Genomic DNA, 12,252 nt, shown 5'->3' with positions numbered 1-12,252 from the left:
CCTGTTACAGGGGCTGGTGTATCGGCAGCGCTCGTCACAGGGGCTGGCATAGCCGCAGTGTCTGTTGCCGGGGCTGGCATAGCTGCAGCGCCAGTCGTTTTGTTGTCAGCTCCAGAGACCTTTTCTTCCCCTTGAGGGTTCTGAATAGTGTTTAATACGGCTCGGTAGGCATGGGCCAGGCCCCAGCACATTGCAGTGATTTGTGTCTGCCTAGAATTGTCAGGATGACAGCATACTTTTTCCAAATGTTCTACTAATTTTTCAGGATTCTGCGCTTGTTCAAGGGTGAAATTCCAAAACACTGGAGGGGCCCACCGTCCTAGGCATTTGCCCATACTCTCCCACACACCCTTCCACTCATAACTATCCAGCCTTGGGGCAGATCTCTGGATGATATTCTTAAAATGCTTATTGACTCTAGACAAAACCGAAACAATATACCCAAGAAATACCAGTAGATGTATCTTAACTACCCAAGGATGTTCAAGATACAAAAAAGTAGTTATAATGAAGGAGGAAACATCATAGAAAAAGGCAGTGCAGGTGCCATTCTGTATTTCCTCCATAAAAAGCCTCTCAGAGGGAGAGGTATAATTGCTAATTGTCTCCATGAGGTGGTACCCAAAGTACAGTAATGGCTTCAGTACAGAACCCAAATACCAGATAGCGCTCAAGGTCAGTGTTTTAATAACAAATCTCTCAGGCAAAACATCACTAATCACGGCAGAGCACAGCAAACTGCAACACCCAACACCAATCTTTAACACATACTGCAACCGAGAGCAGATGAATCAATATTATGACCAGCAACTGTTAACAGATACAAATTCCTTAATACACTCTGATTAATCTGTTATTATCTCAAGCCCTTCGTGCCCCACGTTGGGCGCCAAAAAGGACTGTCGTGGTTTAACCCCAGCCAGCAACTATGCACCGCACAGCCGCTCGCTCACTCCCCCCCAGTGGGGTGGGGGAGAGAATTGGAAGGGTGAAAGTCAGAAAACTCGTGGGTTGAGATAAGAACAGTTTAATAATTGAAGTAAAATGAAATAGAATGGTAATAGTAGTAGTAATAATAATAATAATAAAATACAATAATAACATACAAAGCAAGTGATACACAATACAATTGCTCACCACCCACCGACTGATGCCCAGCCCGTTCCTGAGCAGCGATCGCTCCCCCCCGGCCAGCTCCCCCCAGTTTCTATACTGGCCATGACGCCATACGGTATGGCATAGCCCTTTGGCCAGTCTGGGTCAGCTGCCCTGGCTGTGCCCCCTCCCAGCTTCTTGTGCACCGGGCAGAGCAGGGGAAGCTGGAAAGCCCTTGACTGGTGTAAGCCCTACTCAGCAACAACTAAAACATCAGTGTGTTATCAAGGTTGTTCTCATCCTAAACCCAAAACACAGCACTATACCAGCTACTAAGAAGAAAATTAACTCTATCCCTGCTGAAACCAGGACAGCTGGTAAACATAAAGGAAGTAAACGGAACTCAGTAGCTTTGGCAATATGTAAATTTTCTGTCAAAGTTTGAGTACAAGAAAGGCTTATTGGAAACTATAGGTGGAAATTTAGATTTCTGAGACCTGTGCATACATTGGTTTTTTGAAGGCAGCATCTCAGTGGAAGTAATGTTTTGATCAGTAGATGTGAAAGATGTGGCCCTTTGTTCATGCTTCTGTGTGCTTAAGACGTGACATAGGTGTCAGCAATGGCATAAAGTGAACATGATACGTGGTTTCTTTTGCATTCAGTTATTAATGCATATATTAAAATGGTGACATACTGTACATGCTCTTCTTAATATACTGATTAAATCTAGCTTTTCAGTCTAATTTGTTTCAGGAACCTGTTACCTATGTCTCTGCAGTGTGTTTCAGTGGGATTAAACAACATAAAAATCAGAATCAAAGTAATTGCTTGTCAACATAAAATAAAGTGTTTTTATTTTTTGGTGTTTGGAACATTCAAATTTCTAAAAACAAGCAGCTCGCTCAGATCAGGTTTGGTACTGGAAGATACTAGGCTCCTACCTAACTTTTGTGTAGCCTTAGTACCATTGCTACTTCTGCTACATTAGTAGCATTACTACTTTTGTGTAGCATTAACAGCATTACTGGACAAGCTTCATTTACAAGTTCTTGTTGTTACAGGACTTGAAAGACTCACCTGTTGTTAACAAGACAACTACTGAAACATGGTGGATTACTATGAAGTTCTGGGAGTGCAAAAGCATGCCTCCGCAGAAGATATTAAAAAAGCGTAAGTATCACTGATGTGTGTGTGTATATATATATATGTTATGTATTTTAAGGAACAAATCTAATCACGTGGTTTCTGGATTCTCACTTTGTTGTCAATACTAGGATGAGTAGTAGTCATCAGAGGTGATACCTTTGCTAACAGAGAAATATTCAGTGTTCTGAAGAAAAAGCATTTGCTCATTTTTATGTAATTGGAAAAAGAATCCTGAGAACTGCTAAAGTGAAAATGCCGTCAGTCACTGGTTTTTAATCACTGTTAAATACATTTCTGTACAAGTGTGCCTCCAAACTTGATCTGGTACAGGCAGTGACAGCCCCTTCTTCTGTGGCTGAATTGCAGTAACTAGTCTTCCCTTCTGTTTGCAGGGTGCTTTTTCAAAATTATTAACAAGTATTTGGCACACTGCTTTTTTGGATACTAGCTCGCTCTTAACATGAGGTCTGGTTTCTGTGCTTAGGTTTTAACGGACTGAACATCTGTTACGATATTAAAAAAAACACCACTGTTTAAATTAGGCATGTTTAAAGGAATTAAATACAGTTCTTTGTTTAGATTTACTGTTTATGTACTGTTTTAAGATGGGTGTTTGTAACATTTTCAAAAGATACTGTTTACTTTTCAACAAACAATTGGGAGAAAACATTTCTGTAGTACACCTTTCTAGTATACCAAAACTGTTTGACAATAAATTGCAGTTTCAAGTGACCTGGAAATACTGTGTTTCTCTCTTGCCTTCTCCTAGGTGCCTGAGCTTAATAAATCAAATTGCGCTAGTGCGTGGAAGTTTGCTTTGTGTTTTTTTTTTTCTCCCTTGTTCTTTTGCAAATTCCTGCACATACTACTTTGTCAACTCAAATGTTTGAACTGTGATCTTGCATGGCTCTGTGTAAAACACTGCAAATCAACGTAAGTGCAAGCTTAGCTTTGCCCGTCTAAGTAGTTACGAACGCTTTGCCTAAAATAGTTCATTTGAGGATAGGAATTGTGTGCAGGTGTAGCAGTCAAAGAAGCCACTGATGTTAAGATGCTGCCACAGTTTGGTGTCAAGGTACTCTTGGAGCTTTATTGTCTTTGTCTGTACCAGAAGAGTCCTCTTGATGCTTCCCATGGTTGGTTGTAGTATTGAATAATTATGGAGCTCTAAGGAGAAGCCCATAGCAGAAATGTTATGGAATGTTTTGCTTTGACCTGCCAGATGTTGATCATCAGAAACACACAGGAATAATCTCAAAGTAACTGAAGAACCCCAAACCCACTTTTTTGTTTTTTTTAAAGCAAATCTGAGTAGATGGTTCTTTGTGTACTTGCAGAATCTGTTGGTACTGGTCTAGACACAAGATACAAAGCACTTGGGAATTTCTAAATGCTTTAATCCCTGACAACTTATTTGAAACATTTTGTGTTTATCTGTATAGCATATTCCTTCATTTCAGAGTAAAATATCCTTTGTTTTCCTTCCTTTTAGGTACCGGAAATTGGCATTAAAATGGCACCCTGATAAAAATCCAGACAATAAAGAAGAGGCAGAACGGCAATTTAAACAAGTAGCTGAGGCCTATGAAGTTTTGTCAGATGGTAGGTATTTTAAAAGGGCTCTTGAACTGCAGGTCTCTAGTCTGGGTATCAGACTGAAAATGCTGATGTATGATGCTTTAAAGGGATATTGTGACTTTGGTTTACTGTGCAACTCAACTACTTCCTTTTCAAAAGAAAGGAGAGAAAAAGAAGCTTGCAGAGAAGACAGAATAAGCAGAAATTTTGAAACAAAAAATTCAGGATCTCTCTAGATGAGTAACTAAACCGGTTTCCCTCTAGAAACTGAAATCCTGTTTGCCAGACCCCCTGATATCTGTGAATACCGATATTCATTTTTATCTTAGGAGGTAAAGCCAATGTTGCTGTCAGTATAGGGGAATTATTGTGTTTATCCAATAAAAATCAGGCTAGAAGTCTCTGGAGTATCTACTGCTGGGCCTACTGCTTCTAGTTCTTGTGACAGTAAACTGATCTTGACAGAGCCCAAGCATATTGTAAACCTTGCTGAAAATTTGGATTATGTTTGGATGAATTCTGTAATTTCAATCAACTGTGATACTGAGGAGAGTGTTTATTTTGAATTGTTCTGAAACAGTTGCTTAGCCTGACCCACGGGGTGCAGGAATTCACCCTATAGTTCACCTGTATTGTTTTGCTTGAAAAGTATCCTTAACTTTTGGTAGTGTTCTGGCAAGAGCAGTCTGAATCATAACAAAGTGATTCTTTGATGATTTTTCCCTGTAGTTGACTGCAGCTGTCTGTGTGCTATTTCTGCAGTGTCCTTGATTTCACCTGAGACCAGTGAGCATGGGAAAGCTATATTTAAAGCACCAGCAGCATCTAGATTACCTTTCAGAATTTGGCCTGGTTTATCAAGCTGCAGTCTTGTACACCCTGTTTCTTTGGTTGGTTTTGATATTTAATTGGCATGGGAGAAACAACTTAATTTATGGGCAGGTCATTGTATACTTGTCTTCTAGGGTAATTTAACCTTCTTAAGCAAACTTTTTGAGCCAAATAAAAATAGGATACTGGTCTGGTTGTTATACAAATCTTTAAGTTCTTTGGAAGCAGTACACTGCTAGAATTTTAGAACATCCTCTAAAAATGCTGCCTGTTTTTGGATCTAGACCAAATCCCAAGTTACTGGTGTCTTAACAATGATTTGTGCAGCAGGGGTATCTGAATCCTGAGCCCTGTGGTTGAGAGGCAATCAACTGTTCTGCAGACTTAATGAAATTTTCTGACACCATTACAGGCTTGAATGAAGACAGATTTTTGGCAGAAGAATAGTTTTGTAAGGGGTTACATAAGCAAAGAATACTGAAATTGGGTGATCATAAACACACTTCCCTTGTGGTTTCAAGAACGTTATATTTTTCAAGATGAACTTCAGGCTTTGTGAGCCCTCAGGTCTTCCTTGCTGTTTCCTGCTCCTTCTGACAGTTTGTCTACCTTACTGCTTTGGTCTTTTTACATTGGTGGGTAGGTTAACCTCCTTTCTTTAAAAATTGCTTTCTAGAAAGGCAGTATGGGTAATACACCAAGCTTTGCTGGGGATGTGTGGGATGGAACCTATTGCAAGTTTCCATTATTTGGAGATAATGACCAGTATATAAAATTTTAATTCCTGTTAGAAGTATTTTACTCTTCAGTAGCTGTTTAAGGTAACTACGTGTTCTTTCAGTGATGCTATTTAAATTTCAAAAACATCTTTCACTGAAGAGATTCCAGTGGGAGTAGCATGTTAATATTAAGAGTCTAAAATCAGATGCCCTGACTGGTTTTTGGCTGATGCTTCCACACCAGTGCAAGGAAAATAAGATGACTCTCTGGCTCTTTGTTCTTCACGTTCCCTTCCAGTACCAACAGTGCAGTCTGATCTTATGTAGTAATGTAGAGTTAAATTTTCTCCCCTTTCTCATGGATACTGGAGGGCTGATCTGCAGTGAAATTAAGAAAGGGGCATTCCATGCCTTCTAAAATAATAGAGAACAAGCAGTTTGAGTCAAATCCTTTCATGGCATTTTTTTAACATCACCTCATTCCCCTTTATTAAACTAGAAGTGGTTATAATTAATTTGAGGGATTTTGCAGTCACTCATACAAACACTGTCCTTCTGTTTTCATAACTCTGTCACAATGGGCTTGGTCTTGTGCAATAAAAGGAAAAAGAGACAATGGTCAAGATTTGCAACAAGGGAAGAAAATTCCAGCTGGATAGAAGGAAGAGAATGCTTACAATGAGAATGCTTGAGCACGGGGACTGTTTTCCAGAGAGACTGTGGAATCTTCTTTTCTTGGCGATTGATGAGATCAGGGCTTTATCCAGGCAAGATCTGACCAACTTTGAGATTAGACTTGTTTGGAGGAGAAGGTTGAGTTCCAGAGGTCCTTTACAACCTAAAGCTTTCTGTGGTACCTATGTAAAGATGAAGACTGCAATATTCTTTTTAAAGGCAAAGTTCCTTGTGAAGTTTGGCCTTATACCAAAATTTTTTCTGATACAATAGGACCTGAGCTTCTACAACTAAATGGTAATAAGTCTAAAGTTTAGTACCTGTTCTTTCTGAACCTAAATTGCTTTGGCAATCCTCAACAAAAACGTTCACCAGTTACATGCCAGAACTTTCTTAATAAACTAGCTTTGAGAAGATGTTTAGCTGAGAATACCAGTTAAGTCTTTGTTTTTTGTTTTTTTTTTTTTTCAAATTCAATGTGCCTATTTACTGACATGATGTACAACTTCTCCTTGTAGCTAAAAAACGTGACATCTATGACAGATACGGAAAAGAAGGCTTACTAAATGGAGGTGGAGGTATGTTGACAACTAGCAGTTCTTTGCTTTCTCTATTCTGGTGGAAAGCCATTTTCTGCAGCTTTCTTTTTAAGACAGGAATTTGGAAATGCCTATACTAAGGCCTAAAATGTAATCTTCTGAAAATGGAAATTTCAATTGTTTTTACGTTTTTCTAGTTGTTGTTGTAAAAGGTATTACTGATATCTGGAAACAGAGAAAAGAGAATTAATTATAAAAAGTATTGTGTATACTTAGCTTGAGCGATACCTGAAAGGGAAAGAGACATATTAGAAATGTGTTAATGTTTTTAAATGATTCAAATCTTTAAATGATTCTATGAAATACTATATAGGCCTGAACTTTCTTGTTAGTAAGAATGTGTGAGGGTAATTGAAATTTAACTTCTTTTTGCAGGTGGAAATCATCACGATAATCCATTTGAATTTGGATTTACATTCCGTAACCCAGAAGATGTCTTTAGGGAGTTTTTTGGTGGAAGGGACCCCTTTTCATTTGACTTCTTCGGTAAGTAATCCACTGGTTTTAGTTACCTGTATCTAAACTGTGGCTAAAACTTTACTCTTACAAAACAAACATAGCTAATGCAGCTTGATTAGAAGTAGCTCTGAAAACTGGAGGTAAACAATGGTATTTTGTATTATATTTAACATGTTGGTTTCCTGCCTGTGTCTTGGTTGATTAGATAGTACAGAACAGATACAGCTTGCCAATTCATATTTTGTTGCAAGGCCTGGTTTAAAAAAACGCCATAAAATCATGGCTGCTATGTCTCTGTAGGTTGGAAGGAAGTAACATTCAACAGAAAAAGTATACACTGGAATTCTCTCTTGAGAATTTGACCGGGGGAGCTTAGTCTGTTGAATTAGATCTCTTTTGATCTGTAAATATTTAATGTAGCTTTGAGAGCTCCTGAACTGGACAGGTTAACTGTAACTGTTACAGCATAGCTCTCAGTGTGAACTTGTATCATAACAAGAATGATTTTCTTGCATCAAAATAAGAACAGCTGCATACGTAATCTAGACACTCCCAAATTCATGTCACGTGTCTGTTTGGGGGATAGAGTACCTAAAGGCTCAGATAACTTAAATAGTTCTTGAAGCCTGGATGCTTCACTTAGTTAAAGGAAGCAATATGTGATAAAGTTGTCAAAGTAATCTTTTTACCATTGTGCTGACGGTCTTCTGGCTTGTGATGTTGCTTGCTCTAGTGTATTGAAGGTCTTTTCAGAGGTGCTGGAGTTCTTCCTCAATCTCTCTGTCTACTGCATAAAATGCTGGCCTACAAAGTGGAACAGATCCTGTGTTCAGTATTTACTTAGAGAAAGTAAAAAGTCCCATATTGAAAACTGCAAGAAGTATACTTGAAAAACAAAGCTTTCTCCCTATTCTGTGCCTTGATATTGATTAATCTCTGTAATAATGTATGTAGATGTTTTAATATTTTTAAAGGCGATTTTTTATCTTTGCTGGCAGCATTAAGGGGCTAATTCAGCTCAGATTTTAATTACATCTTTCTCTAGTTTGCTATTCAGGGATCATCAGTTGTTGGATGACTCTAATGAAGGATTAGAAAAGGGGTTGAAGGGCTAGAGGTTGAATTCAGTAGAACGTTAGTTGATGAATTAGATGAGAGGAAGAACTTGAGCAATTAGATCCAGTGGGAAATCAGCAGAAGTATAAAGGGCAGATTGGAGGAAGCATCTGGCAAAATACTGATGAGTGAAACGGAGGCTGAACTGGGAAGATGCAACTGCTTCATTGCCTGCAGTAGAAGAAGAATCTTAAGGAATACTAGACGAGGATTTCAGTTTAGATGAGAGTGATCTCAGCACTGGTTAGGCCACATCTGGAGTACTCTCTCCAGTTCTGGGCTCCCCAGTACAAGAAACAGAGCTACTGGATAGAATCCAGTGAAGGGCCACTAAGACAGTAAAGGGACTGGAGCTCCTCTCACATGAGGAAAAGGCTGTGAGAATTGCTGGAATTGTTCAGTATAGAGAAAGCTCAGGGTGAGGGTCTTATCAATGTGTATGTGAAGGAAGGGTGTAAAGAAGGTGGAGCCAGGCTGTTGTCAGTGGTGCCCAGTGGTAGGAGAAGAGGCAGTGGGCACAAATGGAAGCACAGGAGGTTCTGCCTAAACTTGAGGTAACACTTTTCTACTGTGAGGGTGACGGAGCATTGGAGCGGGTTGCCTGGAAAGGTTGTGGAATCTCCATGTTTGGAGATACTCAAAAGCCGTCTGGACGTGGTCCTGGGCAGCTCGCTCAAGGTGGCCGTGTTTGAGTAGGGGATTGGACCAGATAACCTCCAGAGGTCCTTGCCAACCTCAACCATTCTGTGATTGAGTGGTAGAAAACCTAGAAAAATCTGGGCAAGATGTTGAGTAGGAAGCTAGTGAGGAGGAGTTGGGAGAGAGAGTTTAGCTCTTTTGTTTATTTTTTAATCTAAGATACTTTAAATAAAATAGTTGGTTATCAATCAAATACCTTTATAGTATATTGTATAGGTAAGGCATGTTCTGGCTACTGGGAGACTGACATAGGCTCTGTTTGACTTTGATTGTATTTACTTCATCAGCACTAGGAAAAGATTTTACTTGCTGTCTCTAAAAATGTCTATGTTCATGACTAACCTTAAAGCTGTGAAGTTAAGTTCTGCATGTTAGATAGTCATGGACTTAAAAAGAACCTGAGGACTTACCTTTTGGATTCTTTAGAAGGAAGGCTGTACAACATAGTGCATAGAGCTATCTAGCTTATCAAATGGAGGTACCAGTACTGCCAGAGTTTTCCTGGGATATTCCAGCTGCTTTAGCCCCTCCTGTAGAGGAACAGTGATACATCTCACCCTGTGGAAACAGTGGACTTAACAACATACCTCTGCCCTGGTGACATCGAGGCATGCTTCCAAAAGCATTCTTCACCTTCTTAGCACCTGAATTTATTTATTCAAAAGCAGGTTGTCTACTTCACGTATTGAGCACTGTCATTGTCAGCTTGAAGATATGAGTAATGTGGCACAGGCTCCTCTTCTTGCAGAGTAAGGTTCTGGCACTGTCAGCAGTGTTTTGTATGCTCCAGTTGATGAAAACTAATCGTTTCAAAGCTGCTTCCACTTTATGTGGATAGTTGCAGTGTCAGTGACCAGAGTCCTAAAACCTGTGTTGAGCTTTGGATTCTGAGTAAAAGCTTTTTTAATTTTTCTCATCGGAAGGCTTCAAAGTGAGCACCTCTTATTTTTTTTTGAAATTTTTTTTGGCTTTAAGATGCTTAAGACATTCTCTAATGTGGGAAAGTATAACTTGGAACAAGTTTTCCACAGCTTTCTATAAAAAGTGTTTGCAACAATCTCTGCCTTTACGGGAATGTTTAAGGTAGTACAACATGAAAATACGGGTGCTTTCAGCTGAATGTAGTGCATTTAATAATGCCAAAAGTAAGCAGTAAAATTGTGTGTACAACACGAATATTTGTATTTGTGAACTAGAGCCCTTGTAGATTCTGCTGTGTTGAAACACTGGTGAGACAGCTTCTGTCCTGAAGAATAAGGGAATTCATCTTCTAAAACTGAGAAGTTTTAAACTTGTTTATGAATTTTTCTGTGGACTAGTGACTTTTTCAGGAACTACTCAGGTTATAACTGGTTTTATAAGCAACTGAATAAGGACTGAGGTCATGCTTTCTAAAAATGTATTCTGGTGGAATCAAAGATGAAATTGAATAAATACTTGGAAATGTTTGCACCTTTTATACAGTTTGAAGTGGCATGTAGTGAAGCCCACAGAATGCAGGTGGGATCGATATCCTGATTGCCATTGAGTATGTAAAGTGCACCATTCAGATGCATAATCCCTGTAAATTTATGGATGTGAAGAATTTCTAAAATTATGCTATGAATTGAGTCTATTAAACTCCACTGAGCTATGTTGCACTGCTATTGCAGTTACAGAAAGTTTTCTTTATAAACAGAGGCATCTTTATTCATCTGTAGAAAAGAAGAGAATGTATGAAGACTTCTGTGGTGATTTTTAACTGATGAGTCCCTTCAGACTTTTCAAATGAAAATTTATAATGCCGTTGAAGACAGCTCTAAACACTTCTAAATGGAGCAAAGTTAATGTTCTGTGCTGTGTGTTGCACTGGAATTAACTCAGCCAGTCACAATTTGTTTTCACTGATTTTCAGGCAAATTCTTTGTAAAAATAAGGGTGCATAAAGGCTAGTACTTTTGAAAACTTGATCTGATAATATGACAGATGGTTAACTCTCTTAACTTTTGGGACATGTAGGCTTGCTTTCTGTGACACCTGGTTACAGCAGAATCTGCTTTTTGCTAGTGAGCTCTTCCACCAGGTGGAAGATAGATTTCAGTCTCTTTGATGTACAGATGGATGGTAATCCTTGTAACAGGAAGAACAGATGATGCTTCCTATGCAGTCCTACTCTTTGTATTGCAAAGTACTGCCTTGGGATATCAACGTCTGGTTAACTGGTATTCAGCACTCTGTACCATATACTTCTTTTACTGTCCTTTGACATTAGAACTGACTGTTTACTCTTAAGGTAGGGATTGATTTCTCATTTCAGTAAGTTTGTTTCATACTCAAACTATATCCTACTCAATTTATATATGGTGTATTTATTATTTTAAAGATTGCTGCTTCAGGCGTTGTGAGGAACAGAAACTGACGTGTGTTGGTGTAGGCAAAAATGCTTGACTGTGATTCCATACTGTTAAAGAATTGACTTAGTTTTGGTTTAGAGGCTTTTCAGATTATCACTTCAAGAATGGGTTAGATGTTGGAAGGGATTATCAGTGAGGAATTATGTTGAAAGATGGAGTGCATATCACAAGAGCATAACATTATGCAACAGGCAATTTAGTAGTTCAAACAGCTCCTTAAGTAATTAAGTCATCTTTTATACACATTGAGCTTCACATACCCTAAACCGTCTCAAATGTCACCAGATGTGTATCTGAGATGCCCGAGTAATTTCTGCATGGGCTAGAAAATACAACTTGGGACCTACAGCAGACCAGTTTCCTCCAGCACCAGTATCTAGAAGCTCATCAGGATGTTGTGGGGCATTTCAAACAGCTTTAGATCCCCGTATGTCTAGTTAGATGAATTCCACAAGGAACCATGCTTTTCTCTGTGATAGAATGCGTTAATAATGTGATGTGATAAATTGCTCCAGATGGATGCCCTCTCTAGACTTTGATGTCCGAGAGAAGTCTGTTTGTGGAGTCTTTTTCAACATAGATTATAATCTTGACAGTTTGGCTGTAGTTCCTAAACGCTTTAGTATCCTTGACATACCTTCTGAGATGGTATTTTATAAATGTCTTAAATGTTTTTCCTAGTTTGTGAAGTAGAATTCACAATGTATTTTAATCTAAGCTTAATACCAGATGATGTATATAAACCCATATACATTCTGTGGAGTTTTCCCTTGAGAATTCTGGTTACTTGGTTTATGTGGTATTTAAAAATCTATACTCTTGGAAACCAAAGGTAAAATTAAACTTAACACCTTTATATGGCTAGCTAGATATATAAATATTTGTTACAGAGAATATCAACTAGGTAGTTATACGGTATGTAGTTTGGTTCCATCAAAC

The 12,252-nt window shown here is 38.7% G+C and overlaps 1 protein-coding gene across 7 annotated transcripts in view; it reads left to right on the top strand.

Moving 5' to 3' along the window:
- Window positions 1-12,252, top strand: part of DNAJB6 (DnaJ heat shock protein family (Hsp40) member B6) — an 86,416-nt gene that overhangs the window by 14,277 nt on the left and 59,887 nt on the right. For all 7 annotated transcript variants that reach the window (XM_087729974.1, XM_087729981.1, XM_087729997.1 and 4 more), the window contains exons 2-5: window positions 2,160-2,268; window positions 3,737-3,846; window positions 6,566-6,625; window positions 7,022-7,132. In XM_087729974.1, coding sequence (XP_087586100.1) covers window positions 2,204-2,268; window positions 3,737-3,846; window positions 6,566-6,625; window positions 7,022-7,132 — 346 coding nt within the window. In that variant the 5' untranslated portion in view covers window positions 2,160-2,203. The remainder of the gene's footprint in view (window positions 1-2,159; window positions 2,269-3,736; window positions 3,847-6,565; window positions 6,626-7,021; window positions 7,133-12,252) is intronic.

The sequence above is a fragment of the Nipponia nippon genome, unplaced genomic scaffold (genome assembly GCF_047370975.1).
Source record: "Nipponia nippon isolate SJK-2023a ecotype South Korea unplaced genomic scaffold, ASM4737097v1 scaffold_1, whole genome shotgun sequence".
Taxonomy (NCBI): Eukaryota; Metazoa; Chordata; class Aves; order Pelecaniformes; family Threskiornithidae; genus Nipponia; species Nipponia nippon.
Note: the sequence above shows the minus strand (reverse complement) of the source record. Positions and strands in the feature narration are given on the sequence as shown.